Here is a 19,781-nt window from a genome sequence, read left to right as displayed (position 1 = left end):
ATTTTGTACCATGGGCAGGCTAAGGATTTTTTAATCAATTTTTTATATTTTTTTACATTGTTTAAATTCATTTTTTATTTAGTCTGGAAACTCTGCTTTAGTGACCAAATATGAAGTGACCTTTTTCAAGGCTTTTTCAGACCACTATCCTACTTATTGGAGGACTTCAGTCCTCCAATAAGTGGGGTAGTGGTCTCACACCAAGCAATGAAATTCATCACCTGCTTAAAGTTAAAATTGGTTGAACAGTCTTGTATACAGCTAGTGACCAAATGTGGACCTTTCTCAAGTCACTTCAGTCCTCCAATAAGTGGGGTGGTGATCTTACATCAAGCAATAAAATTCATCACCTGCTTAAAGAATTGGTTGAACAGTCTTGTATACAGCTAATTTATTTTACTCCTTGGCTTTTTAAATTGAAAGTGAGTTAGCTGGTCTCATATTGAAGTGGCAGGGTTTTTTCCTCTTAGGGTTTTTCACACATGCACAATTTACATACAAAGTATACACACAGGATAGAACTAACCATCTTGTATTAGAATTCCAAGGATATGTAGAAGGTTGTGGATGTTCAAAGGCCTATTGGAACCACTGTCTGTTATATAAAAAAAAGCATCATTCATGTTTGCATTTCCTTGACAAAGTTGATGTAAGGCAGTCTTTAAAAACTAGTTATCAGCGACTCATCCTTCAGGCCACCAATTCATCTACTTTCAGTTTTTAAAAGGCACTCTCTCTCTCTTTCTCTCAAAGCCAAGGACTAAGATTTTCTAAAACTTTGTTATTTCATTCTGTAAACACTTTTCAGGCATTCACAAGGAAAACATTTTTCATTTCATTTGGAAAAACCTGGGTTTGATTCTTATCTAAAATGCAAGGAACCTTCATAATAGATTTTCATCTCAAAATATATTAACTAGTCTCATATAATTTTCCTCTCAGAAACTTGATTTTTTATGTCACAAAACTTCAACCAGCCAGATGAATGTGCCTAATTAGTTGAGTAGTATCACTGCTCTGCACCATTCAATAGGCCATGAATTTGAATTCCACTGCAGGCATGATTTCGTGAATATCTTCAGGTAAGAATTAAATTTCAGTGCTCAGTGTGAGATCTCCACTGTGCATGTTGGAGACTTGATGTTTATTGAAAAGTTTCATGTTTGGTCTGTAGAGTATTCCATCTAATCTAATCTAATCCACCCAGAGTAATATGTACAAATAGGTGTACAACCTTTCATGGGTGAGATTTACATAAAAATTAATGGACATGTATCTTGGCCTCTTGCCCTTTGTAGCATCTGCTATAATTCAAACTAACCAATCCAGCACATTAGTAACTGATAAAAGCTGACTTGTAACTTAAATATTCCACTTCACATACCCAGCACTTTAGTTATTGATGGCACATGAAAGTTGTAACAGATCAAAATGCTGAGAAAGATTATAGTTCAAACAATTACAATTCCACACAGATTATTCTTATATAACCAATCTTGCAAAACAGTAGTTTTGTATGCAATTTATAACAATATTTTTCTGATCAGTAAAACAGAATTAAATTCATTTATAAGTATGTAAAGGAATTTATATTTTTATCTGTATTTATATTCTATTCTCTTGATTAAATAAGTCAAAAAATAAAATTGCATAGGTATTTGTAAAGCTTTTAACAAAAACTTTTATAAGATAATAAAAGTGACTTCAAAAAACGCTTCTTTCATTTTCATGTAGGACATTTGATTCTACTATTCAAGCATTTCACATTAGTCCTAAAATCCAGAAAACAAGATCTTGAATGAGGATTCCAAAACCTTGCCAATAATCTAGTTAAAAGGGCATCAGAATGGCACAAGAGAAATAAGACTAGCTCTCAGATCTTTTCATTTGCTTATTCTCCACCCTTACAGGGTTCCCAAAATTCATAAAGAAAACATTCTGCTGAAGCTAGCTATCAAAAGTATTTACTTCCTACTTATAAGTTGTCTAATAAACGCATAGCTAAAGTATTAAAACATTTTATAGCTTCTTCATGTAGCTTCCTCAGTGAGAAGGTGCAGTACCGCATCCTTCCAGTACTCTCTCTTAGTGGCTTTCCTTTTTGTTTCTGCATAGCCATGTGATTCTGTCCATGATATTATATCTTCAAGCCATGTGTTTCATTTTTTACCTCTTGATCCTTTTCCCATAATTTTTCCTTCTAAAACTGTTAGTATCCTCTGTCCTGCTGAACCTCTCAGTACATATCCTGCCAATCTCATCTTTCTCTGGATGATTTCCTGTAATAAAGATCTGTGTTCTCATTCTTTGTAGGATATCTGTATTTGTCGCATGTTCTGTCCTTGAGATTTTCAGAGCTCTCCTATAGCACCACATTTCAAAGGCCATTATCTGTTGTCTTACTCTCATCTTGAATATCCAGGTCTTACTTCCATATATGAAAACTGGCTACACTAATAACCTTATCATTCTTTTCTTTGTCTCGATACTCACAGAACTTGTGAGCAAATCTTTATTTTTCCAGAATGCATCTTTAGCTATGTCTGTTCTTATTTTTATTTCTTTATCTTGCTTTCCATCTGCAGTAAAGTAGGTGCCTAAATATTTGTATTCTGTTGTATGTTCAATTTTCATATTGTTTATGAATATATTTAGCTCATATCTGTTTTCTTTTGAGATTTTCATAAATTTGGTATTTTTTGCATTTATATCTAATCCAAATTCTTTATACCTTCTTCAGTTAGTAGCTGCAGTAATTTGATTAATTTATTTCAGTTTTCTGCTATTAGAATGGTATCATCAACATATCTAAGATGTTGTATTTTATACTATTGATATTAATTCCTGTTTTTTATTTTTCAATCTTTTTCATCACTGTCTCACTATAGATATTAAATAGATTTGGTGAAAGGATACAACCTTGTCTAACTCCTCTTTTTTATTTTCACTATGAAGCCTCAGAGTTAAACAGCTGCATTTTCTGTTTGGTGTAAATCATTTTTATAATCTTACTTACATGATCTTCTATGTCTAATTTATCTAATATGTTGAACATGTTATTATGTTTTACCTGGTCAAAGGCCTTCTGAAAGTCTATGAAGCTTATGTAAATGTTCCTATTTTTTCCAAGTGATCTTTCTATTAGTATTTTTAGTTCCAGGAGAGCATTAATGGTTCCCATTCCTCTTCTGAAGCCTTTCTATTGTTCACTCAATTCACCGATTAAGGCTTTTTCAATTTGTATGTTAACAATGGTTAAAATAATTTTAGATGCATGGGATATTAGGCTCATGGTTCTGTAATCCTCACAATTTTGTGCATTATTTTTCTTTGGAATTGGTATGCAGATAGATATTGTAAAAACTTCAGGTTGTATAGTTTATAGATGTCCTGAATGGATTCCACTTTTGCCAGTCAAAGTTTTTCAGCAGCTCAGCCAGAATATTATTGCATGTAGGGGATTTATTATTAGGAAGATTCTTAATTACATGTTCTATCTCCTTTCTTGTCGGTAGAGAGGTATCTGTTGTTACGTTTTAACTTAAAGTGTTGTTAATCATCTATCATGTTACCATTATCAGAGATCTGATGAGTACTCCACCCATCTTCCATTTATCTTTTCCTTATCAATGATTACATCTTTGTCCTTGATGTTATTAGACTGTACGTTTTGTTTTTCCATTAAGTTCTTTCACTTACAGGAATGTTTCTCTGGTTTTATTCCTATTTTGTAATTCTTCTATCTCTGCCCACTGCCTATTTATCCAGTTTTCTTTCATTCTTCTGTATAACTGTTTGATGCTTTTATCCAATGTTTTATATCTTAATCTTTCTTCTTTTATAGCTTTATAGCTTACCTTCTTCATAATTAAAAAATATCAAACATTTTATATCTGTGGTAAGAAACATCTAGCTTGAAGAAGATGTGATCATGGCAAGCAAATTATTGCTTGTTTTACAAGCATTGCTATAGAGGAAGCAGTAGCATATTAGAGAATGAACTCTCTAGGAATATTATATCACTCCTCTTGCATAGATCAGGTTATTTCATATACAGAGGTACTATATTATAAACAGAAATTGGGCCTGTCAATGTGGAATCCTATTTTTCTGATACTTTCCAATATCTAATGGCCAAGTCAAAATTCCTGCATGACTTCAAATATTTAAATAACCAGCATTCCAAATCAAGTTTAAAGCTCAGTTAAAAATCTCTATCTAGCTTGATGAGCATCATTAGACCATCATCTTGGTCATTGAACAGGCTAAAATGATCACTCTCAATCACATTAATCCAATCCACATAAACATATCTGGATGTGATTAGAGATCTCAAAAGACAGGAATTATATGAACATTAGGAACTCTGGTTTCTTGCTATCCTACTCCTGTCATACTCTACAGATCCAGACAACCAGTCTACAAGACTTGATTATTATTATGAAATTATGGAAATTATGAAATTATGGAAAACTCCCATGTTACTCCTCTTAACAAACTATTATATTTACGGCTATTTTGCCTGGGTGTTGTGACTTTTCTTCTTTCTGCGATGTGCAAACTACTGTGTGTGTGGGGGGGGGTTAGGCAATGTGGGAGAATTAAAATAGAAATGGAAAAAACCCGGGTTTTTTGAATAATATATATATACACATATATATTATATTATTAGGGATGGGCAGAGCATTTTTTTTATATTTATATAGGGTGGGAAAGGGTGAAAGAGGTTGAGAACAGCAACTGATTTTTAGAAGGGGGGGGGGAGATTGTGGGAATAATCAGCATTTTTCCCACAACTCCCCCCCCTCTAAAAATCAGTTGCTGTTTTCAACCCCTTTCACCCTTTCCCATCCTATATAAATATAAAAAAACACTCGGCCCATCCCTTATAATATATATGTATATATATTATTCAAAAAACCCAGGTTTTTTCCATTTCTATTTTGATTCTTCCACATTGCCTAAACCCCTCCCCCCACACACGCAGTAGTTTGCGCATCGCAGAAAGAAGAATAGCCACAACACCCAGAAAAAGGTATGTGTAAATTTCTTTTCCTTTATGCTACATATATTTATTGGCAAATATACATCTACAAAAGCCAATGACATTTAAACAGGGGCACTGCTAGACAAAAGCAGGCAAAATAGCCGTAAATATAATAACATTATGAAATTATTTTCTTGGGTAGCTCCCTGTAGTCATATTCATCATGTATGACCCGCACTTGCCATTATTCACATAGTACGTATCATATTTCTTGAACTTCTTCAAAGCTCTCATAACTACCCTTAGCAATCCATTCTACCCATTTGCAACTCTTCAAAAAAAAAAAAAAAAAAATCTAACACCATACGCCTAAACAAGTTCCAGGGATAACCCATTGTTTTCTCCCTTTTCTGCCATATGTTGAAAACAGTCTTATGTCAGTCCTGTGAAACTCTCAAGTAACTTATATATTTCTATCCTGATCACTCTTTTTTGTCTATCAGCTAGTATTTGTATATTAAAGACCTTTCAGTTTATCCTCTTAAGGTGCATTCTGGAGAGACCTGTCACAATCTTAGTCACTTGCCTGTGAATCCTCTCCCCCACTACCTCATCCCAGATATGCATACAGTAGTCTAGACGACCGTATTAAAGCCTTATAAAGGAGAATAATAACTCTATGTCTCTGCATATCAGTATATTCTTCACCATCCATATAATGCAGTGTTTCCCAACATGGGGCATATGCTCCACAGGGGAGCAATTTGAATATTTTGAGGTGCAGTTAGAAAATGATGTTGCATTCATCACTTCATCACCAATATAGTCAAGTAATCACCATTGTTGGTGATAAATTATTATTGTTGCAACCCTGACTTTCCAAGAAAAAAAAGTTGGCAACACTAGTACAGCAGTCAACATAAATACTTGGCGGCATAAATGTGTCAAGGTTAGATTGTAGCACCTGTCACTTTTGAAAAGTAAACAGTGCCAATTTAACTTTGTGCAGTTTTTGTTGTAGGCAAGTTTGTTTAATTTTTTTATGTATATTGTCAATGTTTTATATCCTAGAGAGACGTTTTTTATGTAACATTTTTACATGTGGTTAGTTTTCTGGTTACCCAAAAGTTGCACTACTATCAATTTATATAAAATGAACACTTTGCCACAATTGTATTAGGTTCATTTGACAGCTGAAAACAAATCTCTCATATTTTTATTTCTTTTTCTCTGCTTGTGACAGTAGACTTTTAAAATTTTACTTTTTTATTATTTTAACTTTTTATTTATTATATGTGTTTGTAGTAGTATAAATATGTGTGTAGAGGCTTAAGTGCTGTGAGGACATTATGTTGGAGGCTTAATGGATTGTATACAGCACTCAGAAAGGATTAAAACAGAATTTAATTCTTCCTATATTTCATCTCAGTCAATGAGACATCTTCACGGATTACAAAAAAACTAATGTGACATATATATAAATAACAAACAATACTAATCCCAACCACATGGGTGACACTTAAGTCCTGTCTAGGTGGAGCGCACCCTCTAAGGGCGGTTATAGGTGGCCTGGAATGTAAAGTGGTACCTTTGGTGATAAGAGTTTCCCAAATCTTAGGCAGCTTAATGCAACCATATTTGTTAAGATTTGGTTGATTCCTGAGAGCTGCTGCTGATTCTGAGAATAGTCTATCTTTTTTGAATTTGCTGTGGTGGAGCATGGTGGTTTTTTTCCATGAGATCCTGTGGGTTGTATCCAAGACATGGTCAGCCAGGCCTGACTGACCATAGTCGTGGTTGCAGATGTATGACTTATGTTCCTCCAGGCGGATAGTAGCTGATCTGCCTGTCTGTCCAAAGTACACTAGTTTACAGGAACAGGGTACTTTACAGACTCCAGGCACTGAGAGAGGAGGGAGCTGATCTTTTGTAGAGCAGATAAGGGTAGCAAGTTTGCAGTGGGGCTTAAATGCTGTGTGTAGGTTGTACTTTTTAAAAATCTTGGCTATTTTTTCGGATATGCCACGGATGTAGGGTATGGTGACGGCATTTCTAAACTCTTTCTGAAGAGAAGATCGGGCAATGGGGGAGGACCTGATTATTTTTTTTAATACTGTAGCAATTGGAGAGGGAAGTGTTGTGTATGTAGTCAAGCTTAGTTGTAATTGTGGGCTCTCTTGGAAAGAGTTTTAATAATGCCATATTGTTGAGCGGGGCGGTGGTGGGAGAGTTTGTGAATGTATCTGCCTGTGTGCGTGGGTTTTCTATATACAGTGAAGGAAAGTGTACCATTCGGAAGGCGTGTAACTAAGGTGTCTAGGAAGGGTAAAGAACTGTTCTTTTCCTTTTCCATCATAAACTGGATTCTTGGATGTAGGCTGTTGAGGTGACTGAGGAAGGAGTCTAATGTGTCTGGGCCATGAGGCCAAATAGAGAACACATCATCTACATATCTTAGCCAGACAGAAGGTTTGAGAGGGGATGAGTCTATGGTTCGTTTTTCAAAATCTTCCATATAAAAATTGGCAACAGGGGGGTGAGAGGGGGGGAACCCATGGTGGTTCCTTCTATCTGCTTGTAAATTTTGTTCTTCCAAGAAAATTAACCTGAATTAACCTGCTGGCAAAGGAAAAGAGATCTAAGATGTCAGAAGGACAAACGTTTTTTAAGAGTGTTAAGTTATCAATTAAGGGAATATTGGTAAACAATGAGGAGATGTCAAAGCTTACCAATATGTCTGTGTTATTTAAGGTTAAATTTTCTATGAAGGTTTTGAAATGGGTAGAGTTTTTTATATAGGATGTGGAAAGACCAGTGAGGGGGGGGGGGTCAGAGAGTTGGCCAGTTGTTTTGACAGTTTGTAGCAAGGTGCGTTAGTGACATCTACTACAGGTCTTAGTGGGGAATGGGGTTTGTGGATTTTTGGTAAAACGTATATTCGGGGTAGGGGGGGGGGGAACAGAAAGGTTGTGAGTTTTTTCATGATTTCTGGGGGCCAGGAAGACACTTTTTTAAGTAAGTTTTTAAGTTTCTTTAGCCAGAAGAACTGTTATCAGTTCTTCTGGCTAACTGGATAATACTTTGTTTTATTGTTGTTTTCTGCATTTTAATGACCTGATCGATATATATATATATATATATATATATATATATTGAATAGAGTTGGATATAAGCTACATCCTTGTCTGATACCTTGATTTATTTAAATGGGCCTGGTCCTACAGGTTGAGGTATTTGTGTAAGGCTTGGTTACCTTAACAAGTAAAAATTTCTAAATTTCTATTTCTATAACAAAAAAAGAAATTAAAGGGAACAAAAAATATAGATGGTTTAAGTTTTACTATGCTATATAGTCAAGTGGACCAACATATCAGAGCTTCTAGTGGCATGGCCATTTTAATCAATAATAAATGGAAAACTATATTTCAAAAGTACAATTTTCATCATCATCATGCATAACAAGGATCTAGGCCTAGCTGGCCTGTTCCGGCCTTAGAAGTCATCGTTTAAGAGGACATCTTGGTTTCTTTTTCCTAATGGCTTGTACTTTAAGGTTTGTTTTGGTAATCTTTCTGTTTTCATTCTTTAAATGTGTTCCATTCATTTATGTTTATATTTTTTAATTTTTTCTATTACTGATTCTAAGTTTAATTCTTTCATAATTTCTTCGTTTCTTTTGAAATCAAATAGAGTATACTTTGCAGTTTTTCTCATAAACTTCATTTTGCTGTTATTAATCTTTGTTTGTCTTTTTGTTTTATTGTCCAGATTTCACTTCCATACAATAAGACTGGTAGGGCTAATGTATTGTATCCTTTTAGTCTGGTTTGTTTTTGAACTACGTTTGGTTTAAATATAGAGTTAATTACTCCTGTTATTTTTAAATATTTTGCAATTTTTACGTTTATATCTTTTTCATTTTCATATGTGATCATACATCCTAGGTAGTTAAATGAATTCACCTGTTCTAAGATCTTGTTATCTATTACTATCTTAGTTCTTGCTGGATCTTGTCCTTTAAAGGCCATAGTTTTTGATTTTTCTGTTGATATTATCATACCATAATCTTTGGATATCTCATTTAGATCTAAAATAGCGTTCTGTAAGTTATCTTCAGAATTTGTAATTATTATTTGGTCGTTGGCAAAAAGAAGAGTGTTTAAGTTAACTGTAGGTGAAAGTTTAATTCCTTGATGTAAATTTTTACTCCATTTTATTATTATTTCATTTAAGTAGATATTAAAAGGAGTTTCTGAGAGGGGACATCCCTGTCGGACCCCTTGGTTTATCTCTCTTGTATATGATAGCTCATGATTTAATCTTATTTGTATTTGATTATTTTCATATATACTTATGATAGCTTTTAGGATATTATTTGGTATTTGTCTTTCATTTAATATGTTAAATAAAATGCTTCTTGTAACTTTGTCAAATGCTTTTTCAAAGTCAATAAATGTAATATGTGTTTCTAAATTGTATTTTCTTCTTTTCTCTATTATTAATTTTAGGCAGTTTTGCCAAAGTTAATTCATTTAATCAGTTAAAAGTTAATTCATTTAATCAGTTAAAAGTTAATTAAGTTAATCAGTTAATTTTAAGTACAGTTTTGTAAACGATCAAATTATAACAGTTAAATTAAAAACAGATAGAAGCTACTTAAATATCGTAGGAGTATACGCCTGTGGATTCCAAACAATTTTATGAGGAACTACAAAAACAGTTAAATAAATGTAATAAAAATGACTATATATTAATAGCAGGAGATCTTAATGCTAGAGTTGAAAATAATACAATCCCAAATGTCTTAGGAAAACATGGAGAAATGTGCATAAATAGCAATGGCAAGAACTATTAGACTTCTGTACCTTATTTATATTCTTTTTTTTTTTTTTTTTAAAAAATATACTTGGAATGGCAGAGGAACATGATCTATAATTGATTATATCATTACTGATCAGAAACTAGCTCTATGTGTGAGTGATGTACATGTTCACAGAGGAAGTGAAATTTTTTCAGATCATTATTTAGTAGTCTGTTTTTATTGAGATTGACCAATTTTAATTTCTGCTCTAAAGAATAGATATGAAACTTTAAGCCACTCAGACCTCTAATAAGCGTGGACAGTGAAATTCATCTGTACTTCATTTGTAGGCATCACAAAGTTCAGTCATAAAAATTTGTTTCAATGCATGAAAGATTTTAGTGAATGCTATCAAAGGAATGATTGTATATCCAGTATGTTTGAAACATTTCTATTAAACCAAAAAATGAACCTGAAAAAGACTTAAAAGGCAATTATTATTATAATTACGGCTATTTTGCCTGCTTCGGTTTAGGAGTGCCCCTGTTTAAATGTCATTGGCTATTTACTTGCGGATTCTTAGGGCATTGTAGATGTAAATTTACCAAAAAGTATATGTAGCATAAAGAAGAGAAATTTACACATACCTTTTTCTGGGTGTTGCGGCTTTTCTTCTTTCTGCGATGTCCGAAAACTACTGAGTGTGTGGAGGGTAGGCAATTTGGGAGAATTAAATTAGAAAAACCCGGGTTTTTTTCAGTAATATATATATAAACATATATTATTATATTATATAGGGTGGGGAAAAGGTGAAAGGGCTGATTTTTTATATAGGGAGGGGGAAGGGGAAAAGGGGGTTGATGGGGTGCGGTCCGTTTCGACTGTTTTTGGTCGTCATCTGAACACATTGGGAAAGTGGATGCTATGTCAGGTCGGGTAGGTGCTTCTGTTTTTGAAGTGTTTGTGTTATTGCCTATTGGTCGGGGTTGTGACCTCGATTTTATGTTGTGAAGCTTCCAAACCTCGGAGATTATGTAGGGCCTGTGTATGTTGATAGAGTTTGCGTCACATTTTATGGCTATTGTTTCCGATATTCTAAGCATTGTTTCATTGTCTTGTCTGTCTACTATGATGGCCTTGTCGATCTATGGGGTATATTTTTGTTCAAGGGCGTGAACAGCTATTTCCGTTTTTCCTGTGCTTTGTATTCGATTTTTCTTTTTGACGTTACGTTTTTTAGTGTTTAAATGTTCTGGAATAGGGATGTTACAATCACGGAAGTGTTCTTGTAGTCTTGCCCATAAAGACCTGATGGTGGAACCTGTGTAGGTGATATCACAGTCTTTTTGGCAGGGAAATTTATAGACTACATTGTGATGTTCAAATATTTCTTTCTGTGTGTGAGGTTTGGTGGATTTTAGGAGATTTGCCAGTTTTTTGGTTTGTGGTGAATACAAGTTTGTAGTCAGTATGTTTGAAGATGTATTTATAGGCTTTCTAAGTGTTTTGGGTGTATGGTAGTTTGATACTTTTTTGTGTAGGGAAGTTCGTTTTGGTACTCGGGTTGTTTAGGCAGTTTTTTGCCGTCTTGTTTGCGTAGTTAATCAGTTGTGTAGGATAGTTGCGATTTATGAAGATCTGTGTTAGTTTTTTTATTTCTGCGTTTAGATTATTCTGATTGGTTGAAAATTTGTAAGCATTTATGAATTGTGATAAGATGACAGATTTTTTAACAGAATATGGATGGTATGAGTGAAAATGGAGGTAGTTTCCGATATGCGAGGGTTTGTGGTATACTTTTGTGGCTATTTTGTTGTGTGTTCTGGTTAATGTCAAGTTTAAGAAATTGATGGATTTGTTCTGTTCGGTTTCTATGGTGAATTTTAGTCTGTTGGTTAATGTCAAGTTTAAGAAATTGATGAAACCGAACAGAACAAATCCATCAGTTTACAAATTTTCAACCAATCAGAATAATCTAAATGCAGAAATAAAAAAACTAACACAGATCTTCATAAATCGCAACTATCCTACACAACTGATTAACTACGCAAACAAGATGGCAAAAAAACCGCCAAAAACAATCCAAGTACCAAAACGAACTTCCCGACACAAAAAATGATCAAACTACCATTACACCCAAAACACTTACAAAGCCTATAAATACATCTTCAAACATACTGACTACAAACTGATATTCACCACAAACCAAAAACTGGCAAATCTCCTAAAATCCACCAAACCTCACACACAGAAAAAAATATTTGAACATCACAATGTAGTCTATAAATTTCCCTGCCAAAAAGACTGTGATATCACCTACACAGGTTCCACCATCAGGTCTTTATGGGCAAGACTACAAGAACACTTCCGTGATTGTAACATCCCTATTCCAGAACATTTAAACACTAAAAAACGTAATGTCAAAAAGAAAAATCGAATACAAAGCACAGGAAAAACGGAAATAGCTGTTCACGCCCTTGAACAAAAATATACCCCATAGATCGACAAGGCCATCATAGTAGACAGACAAGACAATGAAACAATGCTTAGAATATCGGAAACAATAGCCATAAAATGTGACGCAAACTCTATCAACATACACAGGCCCTACATAATCTCCGAGGTTTGGAAGCTTCACAACATAAAATCGAGGTCACAACCCCGACCAATAGGCAATAACACAAACACTTCAAAAACAGAAGCACCTACCCGACCTGACATAGCATCCACTTTCCCAATGTGTTCAGATGACGACCAAAAATAGTCAAAACGGACCACACCCCATCAACCCCCTTTTCCCCTTCCCCCTCCCTATATAAAAAATCAACTCTTTCACCTTTTCCCCATCCTATATAATATAATAATATAATATATATGTTTATATATATTACTGAAAAAAACCCAGGTTTTTCTAATTTAATTCTCCCAAATTGCCTACCCTCCACACACTCAGTAGTTTTCGGACATCGCAGAAAGAAGAAAAGCCACAACACTCAAAAAAAGGTATGTGTAAATTTCTCTTCTTTATGCTACATATACTTTTTGGTAAATTTACATCTACAATGCCCTAAGAATCCATGAGTAAATAGCCAATGACATTTAAACAGAGGCACTCCTAAACTGAAGCAGGCAAAATAGCCGTAATTATAATAGTTTATTAAGAGGAGTAACATGGGAGTTTTTCCAGAAATAATATACATTAAAAGGCAATGCTTGAAATTGAATAATGGAGATAAAACTTAATATTAATATCTTTAAGAGTGAATGTGAAATAGAAAATTAATAAAAGAGCATGAAAAGAAAATGAAAGAGAAAAGTGCAATGATTTTTCTAAGCATCATAGAACATGAAATAAGTGAAGTTTTGAGAAAGGATTAAACTGTGATTGGCCAAGATTTGAAGAAGGGAATTCTAAAGGAGGACTGATTTTGTAGTTTCAAGATTATCCAAATGTTGTAAATGTTGACAAGTTACTTTTTTTAAAGTATTTTTAGTTCATTATATTCTTTTTTCTTTCCTTTTATTGCTGTCTTATTTTCAAGCATTGCTTTAAAGCCTTTTTTTTTGGTTTAGTTTTTCATTTGGTTTATTTAATCATTATCAGCTTCCTTCCGCAAAAATGTTTCTTTGGATTATACTGGTTATAGGCATTTCTTTTATTGTGTCCACCAAAGCCTTTCTGCATCAAAAACAAGACTGACCTTTTTTGAGCAAGTAAGTAGTGATTGTGTATATACTCCTTCAATTTTCATATCCTCCTGTTGGTATTAATTGTAGCATACTTAGAGTATTACTTATTTTTTTCATTATGATGAATTCAACAGTTTAATAAGCAACTTTTTCCGTGATAGTTCAAATTTGTTGATATAATGACAGTTTATTACACATGTGTAGTAACTGTTTTCTCTCCAATCTTTTCCTCATTGTTTATTTGTGTAGACAATGAGGAAAATTGTCTATACAAATAAATGAAGTATATTTATTTGTATAGACAAATAAATGTCTATACAAATATAAGTATAGACTTATATTTGTATAAGTCTATACTTATACAAATATAAGTTGTGTATAAGTATATTTGTACATACTTATATAGTATGTTAACTAGCTTCAAATATAACTAGCTAGAGTTAACTAGCTTCAGATATTGAAGCTGGTTAACTGTGAGGAGATCTCCATATATCCTGTAAGTGCACTCAATCTCCTTACCAGTGTAAAGTCCTTAACTTTCCCTGGTATTTTTGGATGCTGAAAGAACAGGGATGGAGTGGCAGGTGGCAATTATCTCACAGAATTGCATTTTTTATTAGAAGGAATACATACTTATTATAACTTTCCAACACTTTGTCTAGTGTTATACAGGGTTACAAGTAATTTTTGTCAGGAAATTTGACAGAGCATTTTACATGTCATGGAAGGATTTTGGAAAGCTGTAGAAGATAGATACCTGCAATTGGCTCTCGCCAACTATAGCACTCACTCACTCATTGTAAAAAAATATTAAAATGTTCCAACTTGTAAAGATGTGTGAAAATTGGGGATAAGAATGTTCTGGATGTTTGGAGTAATTACTTTGACAAATTATTAAATCTGACTATCTTTAATATTTCAATAATTATTAAATTATTGAAAGAGGTAACAAATGATAAGCCATCGTCATAATATATCCAGCAGGAATGCAGTCATGAGCATAAAGTTACCAGAAACCTGAAGTGTGGAAAGGCAGTTGGACTAGATAATGTTGAAACATGGTAATATAAAAATTTAGTATTTGCTACATTTACTTCATTCAGAAGATTGAATTCTAGATGATTGTGTTTTACCCATCAATAAAAGCTGAATTATCAAAATTATAGTGGAATATCTATTTATAAATATAGATTCCAATTTCATAATCATAATGATTTACATTAAATGATTTATTTGTAAACAGTAAATAATGAAATTAAAAAAAAAAAAAAAAGATGAACTGATTGAATTTTCACCTAAGTTGGTGGGAGATATTAATAGGAACAGAAAATGTTAGATTAAAGAAGAATAGAAATAGCAGTGGGGAACCAGGTTTGGGACTTGACTTTCATGGCTCATTACGTTATTTTACTATAAATTATTAGAAATCTATTTTATTTTATTTATTTATTTTTTTTTAGAATTTACTTTTAAGCAAATTTATGTTAATATATTTGCTATTAAAATATATGTTAATGAAAATTTATTAAAATAGAAACTTTATGCAGTGCCAAATTATTGAGGAAAAAAATCTTTATATGTTAGAAAAACTATTCTGAAGTAATAAAGGATTGTACAAAAGCAATACAGTTCAACAAGGGTTATGTAAAAGCATTACAACGAAGAGCCAAAGCTTATGACTTAATCAATGAATTGGAGAGTTGTTTAGAAGGTAAGAAAGAGCTGACTGCTTATTATTTTCAGAATTATTAAATTCTCTTAAGTTTTAATGTTTAAGATATTTTTGTTTAAAACTTTTTGGGGAACATTTGCAACGTTATAATGCACAAAAGCATAAATTAGAGCTCAAAAAATCTCATCATCATCATCATCATCATCAAATACCTTGAGGGTATTTGATGATGTACCCTTGAGGGTACATCACCATGTACCCTCAGGGGGGGGGGATGTACAGGATATAATAGTACTACATGAAAAATTTACATCATTACTAACTTCCTATCTACAATTTTCCTCCAAATCAGTCTGTTACTTGTCAAGACTCCAACATTATCAGATCTTATATTTCTATCGTCTAAGGCACTTTGTACCGTATCAATCCGCCTATATCTTGGTCTTCCTCTGGGTCGTTTTGCTGCCAACCTGGCAGAGAACACTTGCTTTGCTAATCTTTCCTTGCCCATTCTGTTTAAGTGACCATACCACCTGAGATTAGCTCTGCTAACACATTCCTGGATGCTGACAATGTCAAGTTCTTTCCTAATATCCTCATTTTTAATATGATATTGCCATTGATGCCATCTGTTCACGCCCCTAATCTTTCTCAGGACTCTCATATTTGCGGTCTCTAGTCTTTGGTCAAGTGTTTTACTTCTGACCCAGCTCTCAGATCCATAAGTTAAAACTGGTTTGAACACTGTCTTGTATACTGCTAATTTAGTGTTCTGAATAATTTCTCTCTTATTCCATATGAATTTATTCAATTGACTTCCTACCATACCAGCTTTGTGGATTCTATTGCTATTTCCATATTTAATTTACCATCTTTACTAAAAATTTTGCCTAAGTAGCTGAAATGTTTTACTTGTTCCACAGGTTCTCCATTCACAACACAGTTGCCATTTTCAGTGATTCTGCCTATTTTCATTGTCTTTGTCTTTTTATTGCTGACCTTCATACCATATCTATTACAACAGTTATTCAATTTAGTCAGGAAATCTTGCAGACTTGTAGCAGATTTATTTAGTATTATAACATCGTCTGCATAAAGCAAAGAGCTGGTATTAACATTTCCAATTTTGATATCACGTTTAATACCACTTTCCTTCATAATGTGATCCATATAGATAATGAATAAAAGTGGGTATAATGTACATCCTTGTCTCACACCAGATTTAACATAAAACCATCTTCCTGTACTTCCTTCAATTTGAACTGCTGACTTACAACTCAAATAAAGACTAAGTATTGTTTGATATTCATGACTTATTTTTCATGGTATTAACAACACCACGCACACTTTTATCACAAAGATGTTTTTTTAATGCTTATATTTCGCTGATTTTCAACTCGGCATCATCAGAGCACAACACACTTGTATACGCAACAGTGTGTGAGTGAAACAATATAATTGCAAAAGACAAAAGAGCGAGAGTCCTATTTTTGGCGCCCTTTAACGAAAAAAAAAAAAAAAAGCATCTATCCAGGAGTTTTTCTTAGAATAACCGTCTCCCAAATTTTTGGCAAATTAATGCAACCGTATTTGTTAAGGTTGGATGAATTCTTCAGTGCCATTGCTGACTCAAAAAATAATCTTTCAGATCTATAACGACTCCTAAATAGCACATTCGTTTTCTTCCATCTAATCCTGTGTGAAGGAGTGTCCAAAGTGTGGTCTGCCAGTCCCGACTCGCCATAGTAATAGTAGCGAATGTATCTTTCATGTTCTTCCAGGCGGATGTTCACTGATCTTCCTTTTGCCCATAATAGGCCGAGTCACAGTCACAAGGAACTTCATACACTCCTGGGTGTGCTAAAGGGTGCAGTTTATCCTTAGGCGAGTGGATCAGAGTTGCCAGCTTGACATTAGGTTTAAAAGTGGTGCGAAGGCCATGTTTCAACAATACTTTGATATTCTTCTTTTCCGATGTACTTCTGATATAAGGAATAGAAATGGTAATGTTGTATTCTTGTGTATTAGGGTAGGGCAGAGTAATGGGCCTATGTAGTATTTTATCTATTTTGTAGGGGATTGTAGTCGTTGGCTAAGAACGTATGGCGTAGGTATTGGAGTTCAGTGGTCAGAGCCATATCGTTAGAACAAATTGCTCTGGCTCTGTGTGTTAGTGTTTTTAAAATGCTGTACTGTTGGACTGGATGATGATGTGATTGTTTATGTAGGTATCTTCCTGTGTGTGTAGGCTTTCTGTAATTCCATATTTATGGATTACCAAAAATCCACAAAACTAATATCCCCCTATGCCCCCATAGTCTATGGCATGAATAGTCCCACATATAAACTGGCCTGGCATTTAGCAAAGTCGCTTGCCCCCCCCCCCCTACTGGCAACTCCTCTACTTTTGTAAAAAATTCAGTCCATTTCAAAACACTGGTTAAAAATCTAATCCTAAAAGATTCAGACATAATGGTTAGTTTCGATGTCACCTCCTTATTTACCAATGTACCACTTATAGACACTCTTGATTTAATCAAGTCTAAATTTCCCCCTGATATTTTTGAATTATTTTAATTTACCGTGAATGCAGGTTACTTTACATGGGGAGGAAAATTCTACAAATAGATTAATGGTACTGCTAAGGGTTCCCCCCCCTCCCCTGTTAGCAAATTTTTACATGGAACACTTTGAAAACAAAGTACTTACCACAGCTACATGCAAGCCACAAGTGTGGATATGCTATGTATGTGATGTGTTTGCCATTTGGCCCCATGGACAAAACACTTTGGATGCTTTTGTCACTTACCTAAACAGCCAACACCCCAAAATTCACTTCACAGTCGAAAAAGAATCAAATAACTGTTTACCATTTCTTGACACATTAGTTATCTGCCTTTCAGATGGATGACTATCTTTTTCTATTTACAGAAAGCCTACACACACACAGGAAGATATCTACATAAACAATCACATCATCATCCAGTCCAACAGTATGGCATTTTAAAAACACTTACACGCAGAACCAGAGCCATTTGTTCTAACGATACGGCTCTGACCACTGAACTCCAATACCTGCGCCATATGTTCTTAGCCAACAGCCACAATCCCTACAAAATAGATAAAATACTACATAGGCCCATTACTCATTACTCAACATGACCATTTCTATTCCCTATATCAGAGGTACATCGGAAAAGATAGCCAAAGTATTGTTGAAATACTTTGGCTATCTTACGAATGGCCTTCGCACCACTTTCAAACCTCATGTCAAGCTGGCAACTCTGATCCGCTCGCCTAAGGATAAATTGCACCCTTTAGTACACCTAGAAGTGTATGAAGTTCCTTGTGATTGTGACTTGGCCTATTATGGGCAAACAGGAAGATCAGTGAACATCCGCCTGGAGGAACATGAAAGATACATTCGCTACTATTACTATGGCATGTCGGGACTGGCAGACCACGCTTTGGACACTTCTTCACACTGGATTAGATGGAGGAAAATGAATGTACCATTTAGAAGTCGTTATAGATCTGAAAGATTATTTTTTGAGTCAGCAATGGTTTTGAAGAATTCTCCCAACGTTAACAAATATGGTTGCATTAATTTGCCAAAAATTTGGGAGACGGTTATTCTAAAAAAAACTCCTGGATAGCTGCTTTTTTTTTTTTTTTTCTCGTTACAGGGTGCCAAAAATAAGACTTGAGATCTTTTGTCTTTTGCAATTATATTGTTTCACTCACTCATTGTCGCGTATACAAGTGTGTTATGCTCTGATGATGCTGAGTTGAAAATCAGCGAAATATAAGCGTTAATAAAACATCTTTGTGATAAAAGTGTGTGTGGTGTTGCTAATACTGTGAAAAATAAGTCATGAATAACCATCAACACTTAAGCTTATCTGTTATGTTTTTTGATATAATGCCCCATTGACACCATATATCTGTAGCGTATTGAATAGTTTATCTCTTGGCCCTTTGTCGTACCATTTTCAGATCGGCAAAACTTAAATACAGATCTTTGTTATATTCCCATGCTTTCTCAACTATTTGTTGTAAAGTGAAGATCTGATCCTGACAGCCTCTATTTGGCCTGAATCCAGCTTGTTCTTCACCAAGCTTTTCTTCCACAATTCTTCTCAACCGTTTCTCAAGTATGCTTGCATAGATCTTGCCAGGAACACTCAATAGGAAAATACCTCTGTAATTCTCACATTTAGTTTTATTTCACTTTTTTTTTTATATATGGGTACTATTAGAGCTCTACTCCAGTCATCGGGAATTTGTCCCTCTGTCCAGGCTTTCTGAACTATGCAGTGCAGCCACTGTAAAACATTTATACTACCATACTTCAGCATTTCTAGTCGAATATCATCTACTCCTGCTGCCTTTCCACATTTCAAGCCTTGGTGGCTTTTTCTACTTCAAGTATGGATATGTATTCCTGGCTGTATGTCTCTTGAGTGTTTTTACCTTGTCTATCACTGCTTGTTTCATTTAGCAATTTTTCAAAGTAATTACTCCATACTTCAAGGATATCGTTTTCTCCCTTTTTCATATCACCTTTATCATCTCTAACTCCTTTTATAGCATTCTTTCCTCCATTTCTAAGCTTCTTCAACAACCTAGAA

The 19,781-nt window shown here is 34.2% G+C and overlaps 1 protein-coding gene across 1 annotated transcript in view; it reads left to right on the top strand.

Moving 5' to 3' along the window:
• The window catches only part of LOC150100551 (mitochondrial import receptor subunit TOM70-like), a 189,622-nt gene that overhangs the window by 31,008 nt on the left and 138,833 nt on the right, over window positions 1–19,781 (top strand). The window contains exon 3 of the mRNA XM_090401832.1: window positions 15,063–15,189. Within this exon, the coding sequence (XP_090257958.1) occupies window positions 15,063–15,189 (127 nt within the window). The remainder of the gene's footprint in view (window positions 1–15,062; window positions 15,190–19,781) is intronic.

This window comes from Typopeltis vanoorti, chromosome 12 (assembly GCF_054136105.1).
Source record: "Typopeltis vanoorti isolate ZY-2024b chromosome 12, IOZ_Tvanoo_1.0, whole genome shotgun sequence".
Taxonomy (NCBI): Eukaryota; Metazoa; Arthropoda; class Arachnida; order Uropygi; family Thelyphonidae; genus Typopeltis; species Typopeltis vanoorti.
The sequence above is the reverse complement of the archived record's forward strand: the minus strand, read 5'-3'. Positions and strand labels throughout refer to the sequence as shown.